Raw genomic sequence first — 24,203 nt, forward strand, 5'->3', positions numbered from 1 at the left:
GGCTTAGTCAAGGGCAAGTGACCTATTAACCATCTGTGATTCACTTACTGGCTTGGTAGATGGGGACAAAGCACTGTTTATTGTCTTCATGGACTTCAGTATGTCCTTTGACACTGTCTCTCATAACACCCTCATAGACAAACTGTTGATGTAGGGGCTGGATGAGCAGATAGTGAGGTGATTTGAAACCCGAGTGTGCCCCGAGAGTGCTGATCAGCAGTGCAAGGTCTACCTGGAGGATGGTAACTAGTGGTGTAACCCTGTAGAGAGAACCACAAGTCCTCAGGTGTCGCCAATAATGAACTGGGAGCTTAGGCCTAGCTTTGCCCAATAATTAGGGCCTGCCCCAGCTGGAAATGGGGCAAGGGCAAAATAAAATAAATGGGGCTGAAGGGCAAAATAAAAGGCATGCTCCCAGAAGCAGAAGAAGACAAGAGATGAAGATGCCTGAGGAGAGGGACGGCAAGAGAGCTCCGGAGAAGAGCCGTGTCCCTGAGAGAGGGCTCGCCGCAACATAACCCAGAGGCCCATACTGGGTCCAGCGTTGTTTAACATCTTAATCAATGACAGGGATTCAGCAAGTTTTCTGATGACTCAGAACTGGCTGGAGAAACCAAAGTACAGCAAGGAGAAGTGCAAAAGACTGCACCTGGTGAGAAACAACCCAATAAACCAAATGCTGTGGACCACCTGGCCAGAAAGCAGCTTGGCAGAGAAGGACCCAGAGGTCCAGCTGGACACCGAGTTAAACATGAGACAGCAATGTGCCCCTGTGGCAAAGAAGGCCAATGGTATCCTGAGCTGCATTAGACCAAGTATTGTTGGGAAGCTGAGGAGGGTGACCCTTGCCTTCTACCCAGCACTGCTCAGCCCACACCTGGCATACTGTGTCCACTTCTGGGCTTCCTAACAAAAGAGAGACAAGGACATACTGCAGAGTCCAGTGCAGGGCCAGAAAGAGGATGAAGGGACTGAAGCATTTCTCCATGAAGGAAAGGCTGAGAGGGCTGGGACTGCCCCTCCTGCAGAAGAGAAGGATCAGGTATTGTCTACAATACCTGAAGGCAAAGTGCAAAGCAGCTAGAGCCAGTCTTTTTTTCCATGGTGCTTACTGACAAGAGGCGAAGGGCACAAACTGAAACACAGGAGGTTACCCCTGAACAACAGGGAACACTTTTAATGTGAAGATGGCTGAGCACCAGCACAGGTTGCCCAGGGAGATTGTGGAGTCTTCACTCTTGGAGAGCCTCAAAAGCTGTCTTGACACAGTGCTGACAACTGGCTGTAAGTGGCCCTGTTTGAACATGGGCATTGGACCACATCACCTCCAGAAGTCCCTTCCAATCTCAACCACTCTGTGATTCTGTAAATACTACAAAATCAAAATTGATGCAAACACTTGTGCTTTATGCAAGACACTAGATGTCTTCAAAGGGAACAGTCCTGCTTTGATACCCTTTGAAGTGACATGCAATGCAAATCCCTTCTCAGTTATTCAGCAAGATCCTTCAGTTTCCTAATAGCTCCCCTTTGCCCTCTTGGTGTTCTGCCAGACTTGCTATGTCTCCTGCAAGCTTCCTGTTTCTGACTTATGCTTCTGAGAACTTCTTTAGCTACTTGCCCTCATCATTTCCTCTGGGCACTCTGCCTGGTATGTGTGAACACTATTGTAACCCTTCCACTAGGTGTCAACAGAAGAAGCAGAGGAGGTGTTTATTCTGCCTATTTGGTGGGCCAAATCGTCTTGTTTCAAGGGTTTTCTAATACAAATATTTTAAAAATCACACAGCAATAGCTTGTGCTTTTTATACAGTTCGGCTGTTCACTTCAAGGTCCCTCCAAATAAATTATTTAACTGACAAAAAGAAAAAAAAAAGAATAGGCCTCTGTACCCTTTCAAAGATGAAATGAAGAAAATAAATTAAAAGAAATGAAAGGCCTGAGACCTGACTTACTTAGCCTTGTCAGAGAAGACTGAGGGACATAAGAAGAGGTCAGAACTCTTGCTATAAATACATCAGGCAGAAAACAGTTATTCAAGATAAGACACATGCTGGCATAAGAAAATCCACATACAAACTAGTTGTGAATACATTTAATATGAATACTGAAAGCAGATTGTCATCCACTGGAGCCAAGAGACTGCAGCATTCTTCAAAGAGAAGGAAGAGCAGCATACATGCACACAATGGAATCTGAGCTCAAAAACAAGATTTTACCAGGAAATGGATTCTGACACAAATCCATTTTACTGTTGCATCCTTGTCACTGTCATCCTGTTCCACGTTGTAATTAATTCCAATAAAAATGAGTACATTTCATTAATAACTCTTACACACTATGCCCGCACATATCCACAATGGCCTGTAGTGATGAATGACAGTCAAGCACAATGAATTAAAAATTCTTGCAGCCTACATCTCATCGAAAAGGCATCAGTGTGGCATACCAGAATTTATCAGTCTTAGAAATAATTCCAATAAAGTATGTATATAACTCAACCCTCAGTGTGTGGCTGACACCCAGATTTTGTACTCAGAGAGCTATTTGAGCTAGGGGTTAGATTTCTCAGCCCTCTGATGTTCCTCTGGAAGTTTTCCTAATGCAGTCACTGTGAATGCCCAGTTGAGTGCTTACATACATCTCAGAAGGTGACATCATGTAGTCTTCCTATTTGTCCTTCTTACACTGAAATACAGAATTCAGGCAAATGACACTTTTATACGATTATAACTGTAGTTGTGGTAGGAAAGTAGGAAGTAGGAAAATCATACGACTTGAACCACTAGCATGGACTTACATAAAGTCCATGAAAGTCCCTGAAAGAAATCTTTTAAGAAACAAAACTAAAACCCTGTTTCAGCACACAGCATATTATTATTCCACCAATAAGCTTTTGTTTGTTATCTGATTTTGACTGCCAGAAGGTGACTTTCTTTCAGAAAAGACAGCCCTATACCACTGTACTGTGAAATTTCACATTTATAATTTTATTATAATCTGAACAGAGGCAATATCTAAAAAGCAGAGAAAATTACCACACAAAGAATTTATAGAACATTCATTTACATCCTAGAGAACTTTTGATACTTTACAGTTTCGATAAAAATGCAAAAAAATTCTCTTGCAGGTAAATCCAAGAAGGAAACATTATATTTTTAATGATACTGTTGGATACATAGAAAAAAATTCATTAAAAACATGGCTTTTAGCATTTTTGTAGTTTCACACTGTATGATTATAGTAGTACATTTATTAAGCAAGTTAATAGGAGTCCAGCTAAATAAATGTGTCATTACTGCTGTCATTAGTAATGAAACTGCATATACACATTACTAAAAACCTTGAAAGAAAGTGCCGTATTAACTATTTAGTCCTTTATTTGCCATGAACAAAAGGTTTGTGAATATCTTTCTACATACACTACACAATGGTACATTGTGAACTATTTTGCTTTTTGCACTTTTAATTGACCAAAAAGCAAAAGCACACAGCAGTATACAATCCAATGGAATGCGTAATAGAAAACCTCCCTTAGAAACAGGGCAACTTCTTTTTTCCCACTTACCAAGTAGACCTAAACTCATAGGAAACACCACCAGGAGTGTCAGTGTTCAGTTCTTTAAACTCCTGAATTCAGCAAGCCTTAAGAAAGCAAGAGGAATAAAAAGTATGGTCCTGAATGGGAATGAAAAACCATGGGGAAAGACTTTCTATTTTTAGCCCAAAGGCCAACACTTGGTGTCTGACAAGACACATTCAAATTTAAGTATCATCTACAGAAGTGAAAGAATACAGTAAAAAATTCCTCCTCATTTCAGTGCTCACAATACATCAGATTCAAGTCTGAGCCTTAAATCTAGGTGAGATGTAAGCTGAAGAAATTCACTGAGCTCCAACTGGCTGACTAGATTAGGTGACTGCAGCATCAAAACAGCAGGAAACTTGTTCTCACATGTTTTAAAAGGACCAAAGCTCCTAAAAGTAAGAACTGCATTCTTTTTTTGGATGGTATATAAAAACCATTTCAGTAGTATACCTCTTTGTCAGAACAACAGAATTATTTGGTGCAAATCAAAGGCACTTGCTTTTGTTGCTTGAAAGGTAGCTACTAGGCTTTGGAGTGATTTAACCTTCTACACACATCCAATTCCCACTGCTAGTAAAACATATTTCTGGTCCAAATACATCAAACTTCAAATCTTTCTTGTCTCCCTCTCTCTCTTTCACACCCCCTTCCCTTTAATGAGTATAAAGATATTTCTACAAATAACTTTATTCAGAGTTACACAAATAATTTGGTAACACTTTTGACTGTGCTTACTAAACAAGGTTTCCAAGGTCCTAATACTCTAGGAAATAGGAAGAGAGCTGCTAAAAAAAAAAACAGATCATAATTTATAGGGGACAAAAGAGTTCAAGGTAGTGGAATCTTCTTATCATGTAGCCCAACAAAATTTTCCCATTCCATTTAACCATTATTTACTATAACTGAATAAAAGTATTAAATCTTCCAGGTAGGTACAGTTACTTGTTAATACAGTGCCTCATGCTTGGCATGCCAAATTCAGCATATCATTTTATTTCTCAGGTTATTAATATAATGTTGACAGTCACACATCAAAGACAGAGGCAATTAAATTTTTCAGCACTGTCAGACTGCAGTTGCTCTATTACCAGCAGTTGTGACATGGGGTTATAATACTTCACCTTTTGGAGTGAATGGAAAGTACACAGTAGACCTCAGCAGCTTACTTCCCTCATGAACCTATTATACTTCCTTTCCCTGTAACTTACTGTACCAATTTTCTGTAAAGATAACGAGAACTTTGGTATGTATTTAAAATAATGATGTGTTTAGAAAGATACAGACATACGTACAAGTGTGATGACTGTAGAAATTAAGAGTTAAAAATTAACTTTATTCCCTTATGGATTTCTTGACTCAAAGAATCATTAAAAATACTATAAAGAAAAATAGTTCCTACAGATAGAAAAAAAACAGCCAAAAACCCCCAAAACTCTGATAAAAAGAACCCACAAATGTACTAGGTGGGGTAACAAATGACACAACCAGAACAGGAAATGGGAACTATCTTGTCACTGTAAGACAAAAATCAAAATATGAGACTCTATTGTCTACAGCAAGGCGTAGGCTACGCATACTTCTACTTATGCAAAATAGCACTACAGAGGCAAAGCTTAACAGTGGTAAGAACAGCCGTATGACATATCAAGATCTGAGATCTACTATAAATAATCTGGCACAGGTAAAAATACATAAATCATAACATTTTCTTTGCTTTTCCCTCATTTTTGCCCTATAATTATTAGAATACAGTTCACTGTGTTTAAGTTAGAGCTCAGTTCTCTGTATTTAAAAAAAAATATATAAAAGCTCCAGTTACAGAGTATATTTCCACATAACCTTTTTTTTTGATCTTGCACCTTCTCCTTATTTAAAATGTTTCAAACTAAAACAGCCCAGTCTTCTTAACACTAAATACAAAGCAATTTCCCTGAATATTCCACATTGCTGTTCCATTCTTTCCAGAAATCAACTTGCACAAACCTTCTTCTCTTCATATACATCTTCCCCTTCACCCATTCATTTTAAATGAAAATTTCACATAAAGATGAAGAGAAGATGTTCTCAAGTTCTTCTTCCTCATACCATCATTCTTTTGAGTGCGTCTGCAAGGCCTATAGCTACCATTGATGCAACTATGGCAAGTGTCTTTGTAGAGGTCATACAAAACATTTTCTGTAGAAAAAAGTAGCATTGCCTAGTTAGTATTTCTGCTCCAATAAACGATGAGAAACAGAATGTGAAAATACATTAGAAACCTTTCAGGAGGAAAGTTCTTTCATTTATGCTTCATTCAGGTATGGGCTACATGGGCTTGGGTGGTACCCAGCTTCTTTTGTTTTGTCCTATAATATAAAAATGAAGAAATTATGCTTTTTTAATTTAGAGGCATCTTCAAAGAAAAGGCTGAACTCTTGCAAACCTAATTCAGACAGACTGTTCTCTGTTTTCCTTCTTGCTAATGACAAGATTCAGATGTTGATACTGAGTAGGTTTTCTTCCTCTGACAGTGCTTTCCTTCAGTGAAGAGCTCTGAGCCATGGCTGTCGAGGCATCAGATCTTCTTCTGAGATCCTATCATGACCTTTGATACAAAGTTCACAATGGCGCTGGCAGGTTGTTCTGGATCATGCTCTGCAAATAGGTGGCATATGTTATCTGTGGCACTACCTTGCTTCCTGGCAATGAATCCAAACACTCTGCAAGGGCAACAATCACAGCATATCAGAGAACAGACACAGATATTGCCTCATTTCATATAGCAAAAAAGATACTGTAGAAAGGAAAAGCACGAATCAGACTTCACTTGTTCTCATGGACAAGGCTGTGTGACTGCTAAACACAAGGGTCCAGATGTACTAACCAAGTCAGGTGCTCCTTAAGTGGCTCAGTATGGCCAAAACCAGGTGACTGTCCCCTTCCTTCTACTCTGTCTGTATTGCACCTTGTACTGTTTCCTGACAGAGACATGCTGCTGACCAGAGGGATACATACAGAGAATGACAGAATCATTTTGATTGTAAAAAACATTAAGATCATTAAGTCCAACTATTAAACTAACACTGTCAAGTCCACCTTGACACACTGAACTATCCTCCTGAACAAAACATCTACATCTTTTAAAAACCACAGAAGGATATTGACTCAACCACTTCCTTTGGCAACCTGTCCCAATGCCTGATGACACTTTCAGAGAAGGAATTTTTCCCTAATATCCAATCTAAAACTCCTGTGGCACAACTTGAGGCCATTTTCTTCTGCCTATCATTTGTTACTGGTTTGGGTTTGGCCTTTCAGAGTTATTAAATGGCTTCCACAGCCTCTGTCAGTGATGACAGAAGCAAATGCTGGTAAGTAAGAAGACTGTTTCAGTTTGAGACAGAGTTCAATTTTTAAATAAGATTTGCAGTAAGAACTCACCAGAATGAATTCTGGGACAATCAAAAGTGTGGGATTTAAGTGACATCAATCATTCTGACTATGAAATTGGATTATCATCCCTGCTTGGTCACTCATCGATTTGCAGTATCTACATAAGCACTCTCTTTTGGAAAGTTCAGGAAGAAACATTATGCAGTAACTGCACGCTTTTTAGTCACAGATTCTACATGAGAGAGCCATTAAAATTCTAAGGATGTGGCTCAGGCTATGTCGCTCTTCTAGAATTTTCTAGATGTGACAAAGCTGGAAAAGCTCCACTTGCCCATCTACATTTACACTCTGAATTCATTTTCACAGGTGATAGGAGTCCGTGACAGTAATTAAAATGCTGAAAGCTCATTGTCCAGTAACTCCCTATTTCTTTTGAGAAAACAAAAGCAAGGCAGACGTTGGATTCTTCACAGAGCATTTCTCTACTTTCCGTAAGTCTGATATACAGAACAGACATGGGGAAGAATCATAGAACTGTTCAGGTTGGAAAATACCTGTAAGGTCATCCAGTCCAACCTTCAACCTAACTCTACTGAACTAGCTCTACCAGCCCACTGCTAAACCATGTCCTTAAGCAGCGTATCGACACCATTTTTAAACACATTCAGGGATGGTGATTCAACCACTTCCTGTGCTTAATAACCCTCTCTGTATATAAGTTTTTCCTGACATCCAACCTAACTTCCCCTGGCACAACTTTAAACCACTTCCCCTTATCCTATCACTTGTTATTCGTGAGAAGAGACTGACCTCCCCCTTGCTACAACCTCCTTTCAGGTAGCTGTAATCTACAGCAGTAAGGTCCCCTCTCAGCCTCCTCTTCCTCAGACTAAACAACCTCAATTCCCTCAGCTGCTCCTCATAGGATTTACACTCCAGACCCTTTTCCAACTTTGTTGCTCTTCTCTGGACATGCTTCATATCCTTCTTGTAGTGGGGGGCCCAGAACTGAACACAGCACTTGAGGTGCAGCCTCAGCAGTCAGGGGGATGTACACGGGGACAATCACTTCCTTTCTCCTGCTGCCCACACTGTTTCTGCGCCAATCCAGGATGTCCTTGGCCTTTTTGGCCACCTGGACACACTTCCAGCTCATATTCTGCTGGCTTGATCAACAATGGCATTCTGCTGGCTTGATATTCTGTTGTTGATCAACACTCCCGGGTGCCTTTCTGCTGGGCAGCTTTCAAGCAGCTCTTCCCAAAGTCTGTAGAGTTGCACGGGGTTGTTGCGGCCCAAGTGCAGGAACAGACAATAGGACTTGTTGAACCTCATGCAATTGGCATCAACCCTTCAATCCAGCCTGTTCAGATCCCTCTGTACAGCCTTCTGACTGACCCTCAACACTCCCACCCATCTTGGTGTCATCTGCAGACTTGTTGAGGGTGCACTTGATCCCCTTGTCCAGATTATCGATAAAGGTATTAAAGAGAACTGATCCCAGTACTGAGCCCTGGGGAATACCACTCATAATCAGATGCCAACTGGATTTAATTCCATTCAGCACAACCCTCCAGGCCCTGCCATCCAGCCAGTTTTTTATACAGTGAAGAGTACGCCTGACTAATCCACAAGCAAACAGTTTCTCCAGCAGAGTGCTCTGGGAAATACCATTACTCTGATTAAATACTGCTATTCTCTTACCTATCTTGTGGAGTGTGTTGTGTGTCACAAATTGCCTAAGAGAGATTTTGAGTTCCACACATCTCAGTGAACAGAACAATGAAAATAGGACTGAGCTATCTATTTCTGTTCCTTTCCAGAAAACAGTGGCTGAGCTCCCTCTGTTTAGCGGTGCTTTTGGTTTGGGTTTTTTTTTTGATAAAAGAGGGAACACTAGTATCACACTACTAGGACTGTCCTGATCTGTTTACTGTGAATGGGATTGTTTTTTTTAAAAAGCTATCAGTATAAATGAGACAAGTACGCTTGTGTTGGTGTTGCTGGATAAGGGGAATGCTAAACCGAGAAGCAAATGGCTCTGTTTTGATTTCTGAAACCTTAATCACGTCACAGACCTTCAACCTCAATAAACCACCCTAGCTCTGGCTCCAGACATCCCACCATCACATCATTAGGACCTGACTTGCAGAGGTGCAGATGAAGTGACTGAAGTATAAATACAGTGGGAAGAGACTTTGGTCTCCGAACGGCTGCTTTCCCTTCTACATCTCTGACAAAGGTAACGTAGAGTACTAAGAGACTGATCACTGTAACACTGTTCCTAAAACATTCAGTTAAAAGAGACATACATACGTACACAGATGTACACTTACTTTGCAGAAAGGTCATCTTTTATCCATCTTGTAGCCCATTGAGAAAGCAGTGAAAGGAGGAATAAAAACAAAAACTATCTCAGTTTTGTAGATCAACAACACAAACAAAATATTAGAAATACTGCTTGTCTTCCTTACTTTCTGTCCTGTGGATCCAGGGCACAGAAAATAACAGTGTTGACTGGATAATGTCGTCGAAAGAAGAGTCTGGGTAGGAAGAAGAAAATACAGTTTTAGGAATAGTTAAGATGTTTAAAATTTTATCAATAAACAGATCTGGAAAATAAATTATATTTGATCTAAATTTAATAATGATGATTAGTTCTTTCTGCTGTCTCTGAGTGACTTTGGAAGCCAGCCACCTGAACTGCTCAAACCAAATAAATTCATATTTAGACGAGTAATGACAGGTTTTTGAACCACAAAAAACCTCAAGTTAAGAAAAATAATTATTGAATGTATTTTTTCTAAAACTAATCCATTTAGGTACTGTGTCAGGAGGAAATGCAACTTCTTGGACTCTGTGAATAATTTGGTTACATGAAATTTCACAATATAAGCATTCCTAGGCATTATAATTTAAGGTTTTATCTTTGATCCGCTATGAATGTTTGCAGTCCCTATGGAATGAAGAAGTCTGGCACTTTTTTCTTTTACCCTATAATGAATTTTTGTTTTCCCTTCTGACTGTTATTGTCAGTTTTCCAATCTTTCAAATCTACTTTGTGGTAGCCTTAATAGCACTCAGTACAAAATAACTATAAATTAACTCTGTATCATAGTATTTTACAGGCTATCCATTAATTCTTTTGTACTGCAGACAGCCAATACTGTCATTGCCACTCTTTAGAGAATCCTACTAAACTACAAGGCAGAGGCTGCAGAACATAACTATATCAAATCAACAGCAGCCCACACTTGTTGCGGACAAGGCTCGATATTCTCTTCCCATTCCTCTTTTGCTTACTTTCTTTCATTATCTGTCAAAGTGATTCCTTGTGCAGACACCTTGAAATGGACAACAGTCAAGCTGGGAGAAGGATCTTGCATCAGTGTCAGGCTCAAGGCTTTCTGTACTGCCTGGTAGCCCGTGAGGGATTCCATCTCCACTGAATTCAGATACCAAACATTACATGCTGTAATAAGAGAGGGGAAAGACTTTTGAGAGGTCATGACCCAACAGCAAGCAAATGGGTATCTTCTGAAAAAAAAAAGCCAAACATAAAGTTTCCACCTTTGTGAAACAAACAGGGAGGACCAGCAGAAACTACCAAACCTGCCATGTGTGCCTTCCCACTCTTGTTTCTTCCTTATCCTACTGTTGCCACATAGCTTGACTATTAGTTTGGAGGTCACAGGCCTTTTGCTGTCTGTTTCTTTTCAGTACCTTTATATCCTTACCAGTACCTTTATTTCCTTACCAGTATCTTTATATTTGAGCTAATGATCGTATTTATCTATTGCCCACAGATCCTGAAATTTAAATAAGTACGTGACAGCAGCAGAGAGAAGCCACTCACCCACAGGTACTACTACAGCAAAGGCATTCCTGAGGGGGAAGAATGGGGATATTTTACTTTTAAGTTCAATTAGAGCAGCCAAGGAGAAAATACACATTTTTGCAACACACATTCAAGCATTTACACCTTCAACTGGCATTTAAACTATATTCAAATGACAACACTCATTCATTTGACAAGACAAAAATGTTTTTACCCCACAAAGAAGAACAAAATGTAATAAATAAAACCTTTTTCAAAAGTGTTGGAAGTGCAAATGTGTCAGCTTAACAGCAAGATTAAAGGAAAGGAAAGGTAACGAGAAGGCTGAATGATATCTTGTTAAAGAACGTCACTCATGGTCACACAGGGTTTCAAATAACAGAAGTTGCACACAAATCATACTCAAGACTAGAACAAAATTAAGACATCTATGTCTTTCGTGCAATGCAGCTGCCCTTCAATGTTGCTACTCTGGCTTCCACAAGTGGCCCTTTGTTGTCATGTCCATGGTACCACCAATAGCTACACAATGTGGCCATTTTGAGAAACCCCTGCTGCTTTTAGGCTGTGAATGTGCTTTGCTCAGAACACTTTGTTCCTTGACTGTATTGGTGGATAAAGATGTGAAGAGGTGGGACCTATACCAGGCAGGAAATTTAGCTGCTGAACAGGAAAGTTAATAAAGCCAAGGTCTGCATAGTTTCTAGACTTCAATTGCAACCCTCTAGGAAGCAAAAGATTTCTGGTCAGCTTCTGTATTTAGATAATGACTAGAAATGCTCATTAGGTTTTTCAGACAGCTATAAAAATTATTATTCTAGGAAAACACACCATTGCCTTGCTTGTGGAGTGAGAGAGAAAAAGTGGATCTGCTCTGACTAAACTGCACACAGTTGGAGAAGAAACACTTCACATGTTTCAGCTCTATGATTCAATGTCGAGCTCCACAACCTGAATGTCTCTATTGACTGGACAAGGACCTCTGAAACATAAAAATTTAGAGAATCACACAGTATGGTTTGGGTTGGAAGGAACGTTGAAGATCATTTCATGTCAACCCATTAGACCAGGTTTTTCAAATCCCCATCTATCCTGGCCTTGAGCACTTTCAGGGAGGAGGCAACTGCCCTGGGAAACCTGTGCCAGTGCTTCACCAAGCTCACACTGAAGAATTTCTTCCCAATATCCCATCTAAATCTACCCTCTTCCATTATGAAACCATAACCATAAACCCTATCATGCCTTTGTAAAAAGTCCCTCCCTACATTTTCTGCAGCACCCCTTCAGGTACTGAAAGGTTGCTGTAAGATCTCCCCAGATCTTTGCAGGCTGAACAACCACAACTCTCTCAGACTGTCTTCACAGAAGAAGTGCTTCGTCCCTTTGATCATTTTCATGCTCCTCCTCTGGACTTCCTCCATGAGCTGTCCTTCTTATGTTGGGGGTTGGACACAGTACTACAGGTGGGATCTCACCAGAGCAAAGGGGGAGAAACCCCCCCCTCGACCTGCTGGCCACACTTCTTTTGATGCAGCCCAGGATACAGCTGGCTTTCTGGGATGCGGGGGCATAGAGCAATATGTTGAGCTGTTCTCAACTTTTCTCCACCAGTCTCTATTTGTGCTTGGGATTGCCCTAATGCAGGTGCAGGACCTTGCACTTGGCTTTGCTGAACTTCATTTGGTCTGCAGGGACCCACCTCTCAAGCCTGTCAAGGTCACATCCCTTCCTTCCATCATGTTGACCGCAGCACAAAGCTTGGTTTCAAGTGGAGGGTGATCAAGCACTGGAATGGGCTGCCCAGTGAAGCGGTGGACTCTCCGTCCCTGGAGATATTTAAAAAGAGACTGGATGTGGCACTCAGGGCCATAGTCTAGCAACCGCAGTGGTGGGTCAAGGGTTGGACTTGATGATCTCTGAGGTCCCTTCCAACCCAGCCAATTCTATGATTCTATGATCCTTTTCTACCCTGTTGGCCACAACAATCACCACCAGCACTGGCAGACAGAGAGCTTAACACAAGGTCACTCCTGGCACAGCCTTGCACAGCCTCGCAAAGGCTTCCTATTGCCTCAACCATACATTCCTGATTGACTGCAGCACTTCAAGTGGTACTACAAATTTTTAAGTTGCACAAACAAGCAGCTCTCTCCAGAGCTGCTCAGCTTGGCAATGCCCCCTTCAGAAGTGCCCTAAAATGGGTGAGGGCAATGTGGCAGCATTCTTACAAAGGCATGCATGGCCACAACACTTCTGCTTATGGTTTCAGTGGTAGTCTAAACTCAAAGCAAAGTAACAAATGCAGTGTTTGTGCCTGCCCTAATGGGACTAATAAGGTGGATAGATAGATCCTGAGAAGTCCTAAGAGCGTGAAAACCAGGTACCATGGGAGTGCATGGCCAGGATCCTCTGGGCGTATCAGCTGTACAAGGAATAACACAGTGGCTGCTTTTCTACTAAGAATTGCTTTTAAGATTACGAAGAGGGACCCAGAGCACCATGTTCAAGAACAGCAGATTAGGACTCCACCACACTGCTTCAGATAGGCTATTTTCACAAGACATCTCTGGGTCAGCTGCACACAAAGCAGATGAGAAGCAGAGCATGGCTCTACACAGCTGCTGCAAATACCTCTCTCTATTGGAGAGTGATACAGACAGTACCAATGCATACCATAACGTGATTTGGAAGTAATCTTGTCAGGGTTCTTCTATCACATCAATAAGCTCAGAGTAAGACAACTAAATGTGCCAGAATGGCTGCTGCACTATGCATTAAACAGCAGCCAACCCTTATGCTGAGAAACATTTAGCCCTACTGAAGACCTTCCTTGGTTGCCTTTTGCAGACATCAGACATAGTTCATGAACCTCTTCAACCGCAGGTTGAAAATACCTTCAGTCATGAAATAATAAGCAGTTATGAAATAAAAGTTACCACTTAAGAACTTCCCTTGGGCAAACCTATGTGTACCTTGTATTTTCAAGGAAGACACAACTGGAAAGCAAACAAAGGGTAGCAGAACTTAGGAGCTGATTGCAGAAAACAAATAAATTAATACATCTCCTCATTTTAAGCTTCTACACAGCATTCTAAATTTAACTGCACCCTTCAAACACCCTTCGGTCCAGTCTAAGCTTCACCTTCTTCCAGCCTTTAAGACAAAATTTGTTGACAGTCAAATGCAAGGAAAAAATTTAAGAAACCTGCTCCCTGTTTGAGAAGTTCCGCTGCTGAGTTTGCTGCAGTTTGTGGAGAAGTTTCTGCTATCTCCTCCAAAGGATCTGCAAAACAAAAAAAGGATTTTCTCATTGGTCAATGACTTATTTTGACTTGAATCAACATATAATGCACGTGGTCAAATATGAGTTCACAACTCATGTCTCATCTACTTGACAATTCTTGGACAGAAACAAGAAACAATCTTGTATCTGCAACTTTAATAATTCATATGGGTTTTGTGATGCATCAGGTTCTTTTCTTCTAGTGTTGCAGAAGGGATGTTTAACTTCTATTTCCTCACATTAGAAGGCATATACAAAATATATGCTGCAGAGACACATATGAGTAATGTAATTTTTTAAAATAGTGCCATTTTAATTATCTTACTTAATTTGTATAATTTACACTGCTTTAGAGACAAAGATTTGTCTTTGTACAAGGAAATAAATTGCATTTTGTTCAGAAGATGACAACATAATCCTTCCATTCATACTTATATAGAAAACAAGCATCTGAATGTATCAGTAGTAAAAGGAAGAACAGGGAAAATGTGGGCCCACTGCTGAATGAGGTAGGAGCCTTGATAACAGAATGCAGAGAAGGCAGAGTTGCTGAATGCCTTCTTTGCTTCAGTCTTTACTCCTTTGACCAGCCCTTGTGAACTCCAGACCCTGGATATAATAGAGAAAGCTTGGAGGAACTGTTGGAGAAATAAATTTTTTTTTTCCCTACATGCTAAATTACTGTGCAAATTTTCATGACACATACATGTTTATGACTGGAATATCACAGTCCTAGTTTGCTCACAACTACAGCTTGGATAGAGCTATCAGTAGTACTGAAGGACCACTTTTACACTACAGCCTCATTCCCTGTGCATTCTTTCTTAGATCTTTACTTGTGACATGTTCAGCTTCCTTTGAACACTGGTACTTTGAAGCAGAGCTTGGCTGGGTATATCTCTTCTGTACTTCAACAAGCATACCTCTGTCTGGGATGAGAAGCTTGCAGGGCAATGCCAGTGGAGTGATGGAATGCTGATACACCAGAGCTGTCAAACTCCCTGTGGTCAGAAGAGTTACAAGACGTGCAGGGTTAACTTGGTGGACAACAATTAACGCTTAACAGTTATATTGGCTTTCAAGTATTATATAGATCATGAGGCCTCCCTCCTCTGCCCTTTAAAAATATTCTCTTGGCACCTAAGTCAAGACCTTCTTTGGTCAATTTTACTGTAATCATGTTTCCCAGCACTGTCCCAATTGGATGTACTTGCACTTATTAAACACAATCATATGCTTCATTCCCTTGCTTAAACACACTGCTTAAATCCTAACTTGAATGCCTCTTCTTCAAATGGAGAAAGCACAAAAATGACAAAATTAATAACATAGGAAAGTTGATAAATTATTTTAAATGCTCATAACTTTTACTACAAGGTAGGACTGGGCTAAAATTCTGATTTGTGATAAGCCTAATGCCAAACAGTGGCAATATTCAATCCACCTTTACTTTAAATAGGATCTATCATTTTACACTTGTACATCTTAGCATAGACAACCCTTTCAAGGATGCATTGGGTGTAGCAGAGGATGAGAGGGCTGCAGGGTTACATCTGTAGAAAGTGGCTCAGGGCTGCACCAGCCAGACACAGCCAGTTCCAGCAGACCCACTGCAGGGAGCCCCCAAGCAACAGCTGATAAAACATATATATGAAAGGGCAGAAAAGGCTGCACAGCAGAGTGAACACCATGGTCAGAGAAGGAGGTGGATAAGAAGGTGCCACAGGCACCTAAACTGACATTCCTGACCCTGCAGCACGTGGAAGACCTCACATTGGAGCAGATGGACATTTCCTGAAGGAACTGCGGCCCATAGATAGCACATGCTGTAGCATATTTGTTTTTCTGAAGGATGGCAGCCCATGAAGAAAGGCCAGACCTCAGCAGGAAAAAAGGGAGAGGGCTGGAACAGCAGAGAGGAACTTTTTTGTAATGACCATAACACTCCCCACACCCTGATGCACAGCTTGCAGTGGGGATGGGGAGTATAGGGGAAAGCAGTGAAAATGAGCTTGGAAAAAGGGAAAGGAAAGGTGTTATTTTAATGTTTCTCTTCGGTTTTCATTATCTCATTTCATTATCTCAACTGTGATTTTAAATGGAAAAAAATAAGCTAATTTTCTCCAAGTTTTCCCACAGAAGTAATTGGTTAGCAACTTATCTCCTATTGTCTTTATCTTGATCCATTAACTTTCTTATCCTATTTTTCCCTCCTGCCTCACTGACAAAGGCAAATGAATGAGCAGATAGACAGGATTTTGGACGTTTGCCACCACAGGTAATGCACTTTAATTATATTATATTATGTAGCCTGACGTAGCATAATGTACTTTGTGAATGTCCCACTCTGGTATCACTGTAGCCAGCTAGTATCAATATAGCACAGGACAAAATGAGGCAAAGGTCCTGAATCCTGAGACCCCTAACAGTTACCTAGCTCAGCTGTCTCTAGTGTTAGCAGCAGCAGTGGCAAACAAGGCTGACCACCTGAGGCTTGGTCATGTACACCTATGCTAGAGTGCCCAACATATATATTTCAGGTATATGTGTATGAGGCTCCTATTACCTTAGATTGAGTTCCTCCAGAAACCACCAGGACTTGGGCAAGGTGTTCTCTCATTTGCACTCCATCCAAGGCTATAAAGCAGCTCTGGCAAATGCAAACCATGTCCCTGTGATGCAGAGTACTTACCAAAATATGGTTCATTCGGGCATCCTTTCAAGCGCACTCCCTTGTGAGTGCATTCAATCAGAAAATGCCTCACAAGTTCATTTGACAAATCTCCAGCTGTGTTGAAAAAGAAAACTCATGTACAGAAGCAACGAACAGACAACAGTCTCAAAAACTAGCAGGTCTTTAAGAAGCACTTTTTCACATTACCACCAAATCTTTCATATACAGCATGCAAAGATAAATTAGACCTGCTCTGCTGACAGGTTACAAGGTGTAGTAAAAAGGCCGTTTTTCAAAAAACAAGCAAGAAAATAAATCACTTTAGACAACCGGAGGAAAAGGTTTTATCATCATAAAGGACTGACAGCCAAATATACGCTGGTGTTCAAAAGGTCCAAGCACAATCCTAACTGCAGGCAGGAACAGGAACTGGGAATATGAATGATTAGAAATTCTGATGCACTTGCTCAGTAGAAGAGCATATATCCAGTGTGATAAGGGTTTAAAAGTATGTTAAAATACTCAAGACTTCTAGTGACAGTCCTGCTTGAAGAACTTTTCCAGATTAAAACAACAGAAGACTTAGCTGCAATAAGGTAATTATGCCAATTATGTGAATTCACAACCTCCGAGACAAGTGAAGGAATTACATGCTGGCATGAGGATCAAATGCAGATTTCTGATTGCTTGGGAGGACTCATTACTGAGATGATGCTGGTTTTCTAATAAATTCATTAGGTACAATACTCAGTCACAATGAACACATATTTACAAGCCATGGTGAAACTGTAAAGTACAACAGACCTCTTAACCTGTCTCATTTAACAAGATCCCGCATGGGGACTGCAACTAAAGCTGCACTTACTAGAAAAGGGAGGAATACTACACAGTAATAAGCACTTCTGACTATGTATGGCTTGTTAAATAACAGAATGCATACAGTACCTTTCTTGTTTAACTGGAGCACAGAAGGAGGTGGTGTAGCAACCTTCATTGCTAGCCCATAGGCTCCTCGAAAAGAATGACTGTCTCGAACAATGAATGACCCAGGTTCCTTGTCCTTGAGAACTGCAATGGCTACAAGGGATTATGGGAAAGAGAGAAAAAAAAACATTTTCAGAGTAATGCACGCCCCCAAAAAGTACAGAAGTGAAAATTTATAATTAAAAACAGACTAAGGGAACTAAAATCCATTTCTCAGTCTCCACTGCTGTAAAACGGAATACAACAAGCATATTTAGGCCATCTGAGTGGAAACATCTTGTGCAAATCTCATAGATTACTTATTCCAAGAGAAACATGAAGTACAGATCCCTAGTGTTTTACCTAGGAAGGATGTGCAGGTCCCACCAGGATCCCTACAACCAGTGCAAGAGCTGTTGGTTCCTGCTTACGTTTTGTCAGCTTGTTAGAAGCACGACACAGAGCACAGCTCTGTAATTCCCAGGCTGACCAGGCAGCACTGTTTTTTTTTTCCTATACATCTTAAACAGGCAGAGCAAATCCATTTTCATCCACCACCAAATTTCTGTCCCTGCAAAGCAGTCTTGCTCCCTTACTAGTTCTAAAACAAAGGAATGGATGTGAGTATTTGCTCTTCGATTGTCCAAGCATCGAAATATTTTGTATCTATATTCTGTAGTCTCTGCTGAAGTGCGGTATGAAGGCCACCCCAGGAGAAACCATTTGCAGGCAAACCACTCTTCTTCCTTTGCAAGAGTCTATGGCAGACTTCCAAATATAGTAGACAGAAATCTTATGCTCACTCTGAAAATAGACAAAAGGTCCATCTAATGACTGATCTTAATAAAACCTTAGTACTTTGCACTTTTTTGTCCTTTACTTGAATACTTCAACTTTTTGGAATAACTTGTGTTTGCTTCCAAAGTTTCTAATGATCAGCAAGCTTACAAAGAAATCCCAGAGAAAGCCCAAATTTGAAAATTTGACCCTGGAGTCCTTAACACAGAACATGGAAATTATGAATATAGGGCATGAAGCTTTATTTTGCAAGGACTGAGCAAGGAGTGCATCATAGACGTGCACATATTTTTGACACACATCTTTTATCCAAGAAAAAGAGTTGTAAAAAAAATCAGGAAAATACAGACATAATTGTCTCTCTACTGTCAGATGGAGCAGAAAATAAGTACTTTCAAAATAGACTGTCATGTTTTGAGAGAGAACAAATATGTAGAACCCTGCTATTCAACAGTACTTTCAAAACACTTGGAAATCAGCAAAGGGAAAGTAATAATTGGTCACAAGAGCAGTCCATAAAGCACAGGAAAGAAGAACAAGTGCTCTCCTTCCTCAGCAACAGTATCTTGAAGCACTTCTTAAAGGAATTTTACTTGGTAGGGTGTAAAGAGGCATACGAAAAGGTTGGGAAGATTTTCTTTTCATTTGTTCAAGCATCTACGTTTAAACTTCCTTTATAATCTACTTTCCTCTCTGGACTTGCATCAAGTCTGGAAATATTTTTTGCAATTTAAAGACTCAGTTCTCATTATGAGGGGGGGCTGGGAGGGCTGACTATAAAAAGGGAAGGGGACTGGAGTGAAAGAACCAGTAAAACATCATCCTAAGATGAATTAATGACCTGTTCCTATGACCTTCACTTCCATTGGCTCATATTTACCAATACACTATGTGGCATTCTCACTATCACAAAAATATGAAACAAACAGACATAGCAATTCATCACTTGCCAACAGCTGAAGGCTTTTTTTGTTTCTTGCAAACTTCCCTCCCAAAATTAATTCCTCATTTTTCCTTTTTGATAACCACATTTTAAGAATCTCAGCTTAAAATTCTGACAAAACTCATGAAAAACAATTCAGTATAATTGAATATTAGAATACAAGCACCACCACACCAATTGTATATGCAGAGCACCCAGAATGCTTTACTTACTCATTGTTACAGGGACAAACTCACATGCATGTTTTCACATTCATAGTAAAATCTTTCTCCATCTCATTCAATAATAAATCTACACAGAGATGTACTGCGTCAGAATTACAAATCATAGAGCTGTATTTGCATGGGAGTATTATTTCATGACATTTAAGGAATAAGACATGTCACTGACAATGAAATTCAGGCTACAAAATGACTGGTAGATGAGGATACTTTGATGATGACTTCTAGCTAATTATTTCATATCTGGCATTTCTCAACTAATTATCTGCTCAGGAAAACATGCCAGAGTAGCACATCTGTACTCAGGAGGTTTCTGAATGCAGAGAGTTGTCTGGTACTGGATCACACATACACGCCATTCCGAAACCTGGAGCTTTTCAGTAGAATTTGCACTAGCTACCATAGGCAGATTTAAATTACTTTATAGTTATTTCAGTTAGGTTAATAATTTCCTGATTAATTGAGTATTTTTTTAAGGCTTACTGACTGCCATCCACTCTCAAATACAGCCTTTGGACAAGTGAAATAAAATGAGGTTGTTTCTGGCCCTTTTAGGTTTCATATTCCTTCTTGTATTTCTTTTAGACAATGGGTATACATAAAAAAAAAAAAATTAAGAAGTCACCATCTAGCCTTTCTGTGAATGAACACGTCAGAAAATGTATTGGTTAATACCTTGTTCTCTTGAAATATCTGGCTTATACCAAAACTTCGACGTGTCCTGGACAAATTTTACAGTCACATGTTTATTGGTTGTGTTTTCTGTGAAATAAAAAAGAAAAAAAAGTCAAGAAATTTTTTAAATAAAAAAGCATTTTTTTACTTTCTTTTTCAACCTCCAGTCACCTTCCTTCTTCAGAAAATTCACAATTAGGAAAACAATCTAGAGAAACTCCGAACTGTTTTAGAACCAGAACATACAATACCATGCACACTATAATTCTGAAAGCACTCTTAAAGTTTCATTTTTAAAAACCCATAAAAAAACAAACTAAAAAATACTTATAAAGCTTTATTGAATACAAGTCTTCCCAATGGTGCCCAGTGAATAGACATCTATATTTTGAACTATTCTTGACACAAGTCTAGAAAGCTGTAGAAAAAAGCCAGCCCTTATTAAAAAAAACTTGACTCCACACCACTTGCTTGTGGTTTGGCAATTCAGAAGTTAGGCTGCCTTTGGCTGACATCTCCAGAGGCACGAAAAGAATTCTGCAGCTTTGTTCTCTGAATGAAGTCATTGAACTGGCACTACTTATTGCAAACACTCAAGTCCTGTGTACCATTTTCTTTCCATTGCCTTTTATCCTCCCTACTTTTAAAAACCCCTAGATGCTTCCTATAAACTCATAAAATCTAACGTATTCTGCAGTTCTCTGACACAGGACTAACCAGACACTGGGGAAGTGCTTATCATTTTTGAGAAATCTGGGAGGACACTTGGGAAGGGAATGCTGATTGTGCTTCCACTGTGAGGGACAGAGAAGCCACTTGAAGACGGTGACACAGAGGCAAAAGAACGGTCTCCTTCAGGGGTCCTCTTTTTCTCTGGAAGACGTGGTTGAGTATTTAAGCTCCCGCCATGATGCTGCTGAACTGCACTGTTCTGACTACTGTGCCCAGAGGTCACTGTAAGAAAGTTTTGTGTCAAAAAGCCATTGTCCTTGGCACTTGCCACTGATAAGCTCACAGTTTTAGGAGAGATGCTCATATCCAGGGGGGATCTACTGCCCATGTTGCCCCCATTGTAGCACAGGTAGGCTTGGTTACTGCTGCTGGCAGCACGTTCTTGCTGAGGCTCTGCTACTGACTTCTCCAGGCTGTTCAGGGTGACAAGTTGCAGTCCTGGAGTTTGGAAATGACACGAGAGAGAAACATCTTGCGCAGCATTTGAAAATTCAGAGGGCACAAGATAACCCCCTGTCAGCCTGCTGTTTTCCATTGAAAACTGAAGCGAAGAAGAAGCTTGAGCACTGCTTTCATGCCAAGGATGTTCTGTTGCAGAAGAGCTGTGAAAAAAAAAAGCCAAAAACTGAACACAAAAATAGATAGAAAAATAGATAAATCATTCCCTTAAAATGTCACTGCACAACCCATACTGCAGTACTCACTGAAAGCAATGAATCACCTCACCCAGGACAACAGCTAAGGGTGCTCTTTCATAACATGCTGGGCCTGGTGATGTAGTCAGACCAAGGGATCCCAGCTCAGCACTGATATTTTTTCAGTATAAGTGGATACTTTCTGCCTTATCTCACCCCTTGCCTAGCTGTGCCGATGGGACGGTTTGCACTGTAAACCAGGCCATAAAATTAATCAGTTAAAATTACTCCTCTTCCTGTCTCTTTGAGAGGGTTACATTTAATAGGAATCAGTTCAGTGAATCTGTTCACAGAATTTCTTCATGCAAGCCCCTTATCCTCATTTAAAAAACAAAAAACCAAGCCAAACCAAAACAAAAAAAACAAACAAAAAACTGGGAGGGAAGAAAAAAAATAAGTGGACTAAGGAGATAGCTGTACACCTTCACACAATAAATGAATGACTATGAGACTATGATAAGAACACAGTCCTCAAGATCCAGTTCTAATTTAGTACAATTTATATTAAAAAAAGGAGGCAGGTCCACGGTTATTTGATTAAAAAATGGAATAATTTTTATTGATACAATTAAATATTTCAACAGCAAATTTTAGATTTTTCTACTGGGTAGCAATTCCACCTGCTCAAGTGAAGAGTAACAGACATCCTTCTAAAGAAGATGAATTAAGCTCCTGGTGAAACTACCTGTTCAAAGTTTAAGCTGCTTCTGAAAGTGAAACAACATACTGAATTCATCATGAGATGCTAAGGAAAAAACTACATAAAATATAGGAAAAGATAAAGCATTTTAATTAAAATTATAGCCGTGGAAATGGATACCAGTAGATTTGAACAGGTCACAGTAGAAGAGCTACAAAGAAATGGAGGGGAAGCAAATGGAAGAAGACATCATTGACTGCAAAAAAAAAACCCAACCCGTAGCTGTAGCTATCTAGATTAAATGACAGGAGAAAATACTTAGAAAGAAGGGTGCAAAATTTTCTTGAAGAAGTTTGAAGTAAAACTGATAACTAATGAATGTTAATTCATATCCACTTAGAAATAAATGTTACATTGCCTCCTCCTCTGAAAATAGTTTAATACTTTGTTCAGTCTTCTGACTTCTGTTCATAATGAGATGAAAACATTCTTTCACAGTCCAAGTGCTGACTGAAAACGCAATCAATTAGTTGGGAAGATAAATAGAACATACAGAGGTTATCTACATCCTTGAAATCCTCACTGAGCATCTGACACATCAATCAACAGCATTACAAATACTTAAGGTGATGGACACAATTATCCAAGAACAATAGAATAATTAGCCACAAAGAAATGTTGCTACAGAGTGACAGAGAAGGAAAACTAATCACCTCATCTATTCCTATTTATTTTTGTATTCCTGCTTATCTTCAAAGGTAATTGTGTTCCTGAAATAGAAGTAACATCTTTGTATGTGGTAAATGTCAGCTGGTCATAAAAGTCATCATCAAATGTCACAATCAAACTCAATGTCCTTGGACAAGTGCTCTGCAATTAATATGCATTCATAACATTTTGACTGTAAAGTGTATTTATGAGAAATAAACAATAAGACAAAGACAATGTTTTCCTACCTTTCTCCCCCTGGGATAGGACTGTTACTTGTAACAGTACACGAGGATGCAAAACAGCTCTGAAAGGAGGGATCCATCTGCGTGCTGGCCCTCAACAAAGCAGGGTTAGTGCCCACAGTGCTGTCCGACATCACCACAGTGTGGTTAATGTCTTCCAGGTATCTTTGAGATTCTGCAGCAAAGTAAAACATAAGTTAAAAAACAAATCTCATTTTCATGGACCTTCTAACAAAAGAAGTATTTATAAACCAGTATGTTTTTCTCTTTAGTTTTTATTTATTTGAGCTTTAAGATTTTGTAAATAATCAACATTATGTTGATTGCTGAAAACACCTGACAGAACAAATGGTAGAGGGAATAAAAAATACAGAATTGCACCACTCAGTTCTCCCAGGTAAATTCTCAAGTCCTAGAAGTGAGAACAGACCCAACTGTTCCAAGTTGTTTTGCATTCCAGAGCCCATAGTGTTAATCAAGTATGTCTATCTAAGTGTCCTATGTGACTATACACACCATCAATATGCTGCTAAACACCAATGTGATAAAAAAATGGAGTATTAATTTAGTCATCCCATGAATACCATCACTGCCGAATGAGACAGGGGGTGTGGTAGAAAATTATACAGAAAACACTGAGGTACTCAAAACCTTCTTCACCTCAGGCTTTACCAATATGAGAGGCCTTTGGAAATCTCAGGCCCCTTAGACCACAGGAAAAATCTACAGCCTTGGCTAGACTAATCTGTCTCTGGGAAAATGAAAGAGCAACTAACCCTGGAAACCCTGGAAAATCATGCTTAATTACCTTGATAGCCTTCTCCATT

General features: G+C 39.9%; 1 protein-coding gene across 4 annotated transcripts in view; it reads right to left on the reverse strand.

Moving 5' to 3' along the window:
• Positions 1 to 3,131: 3,131 nt before the first annotated feature.
• Positions 3,132 to 24,203, reverse strand: part of TNS3 (tensin 3) — a 163,683-nt gene continuing 142,611 nt past the window's right edge. For all 4 annotated transcript variants that reach the window (XM_071736226.1, XM_071736228.1, XM_071736229.1 and 1 more), the window contains 11 exons: positions 23,380 to 23,551; positions 21,074 to 21,690; positions 20,357 to 20,443; positions 17,702 to 17,833; positions 16,775 to 16,870; positions 15,006 to 15,083; positions 14,005 to 14,082; positions 10,265 to 10,433; positions 9,436 to 9,504; positions 9,298 to 9,324; positions 3,132 to 6,288 (listed from right to left, as the gene is read on the reverse strand). In XM_071736226.1, coding sequence (XP_071592327.1) covers positions 6,144 to 6,288; positions 9,298 to 9,324; positions 9,436 to 9,504; positions 10,265 to 10,433; positions 14,005 to 14,082; positions 15,006 to 15,083; positions 16,775 to 16,870; positions 17,702 to 17,833; positions 20,357 to 20,443; positions 21,074 to 21,690; positions 23,380 to 23,551 — 1,670 coding nt within the window. In that variant the 3' untranslated portion in view covers positions 3,132 to 6,143. The remainder of the gene's footprint in view (positions 6,289 to 9,297; positions 9,325 to 9,435; positions 9,505 to 10,264; positions 10,434 to 14,004; positions 14,083 to 15,005; positions 15,084 to 16,774; positions 16,871 to 17,701; positions 17,834 to 20,356; positions 20,444 to 21,073; positions 21,691 to 23,379; positions 23,552 to 24,203) is intronic.

The sequence above is a fragment of the Heliangelus exortis genome, chromosome 2, assembly GCF_036169615.1.
Source record: "Heliangelus exortis chromosome 2, bHelExo1.hap1, whole genome shotgun sequence".
In the NCBI taxonomy this organism is placed as follows: Eukaryota; Metazoa; Chordata; class Aves; order Apodiformes; family Trochilidae; genus Heliangelus; species Heliangelus exortis.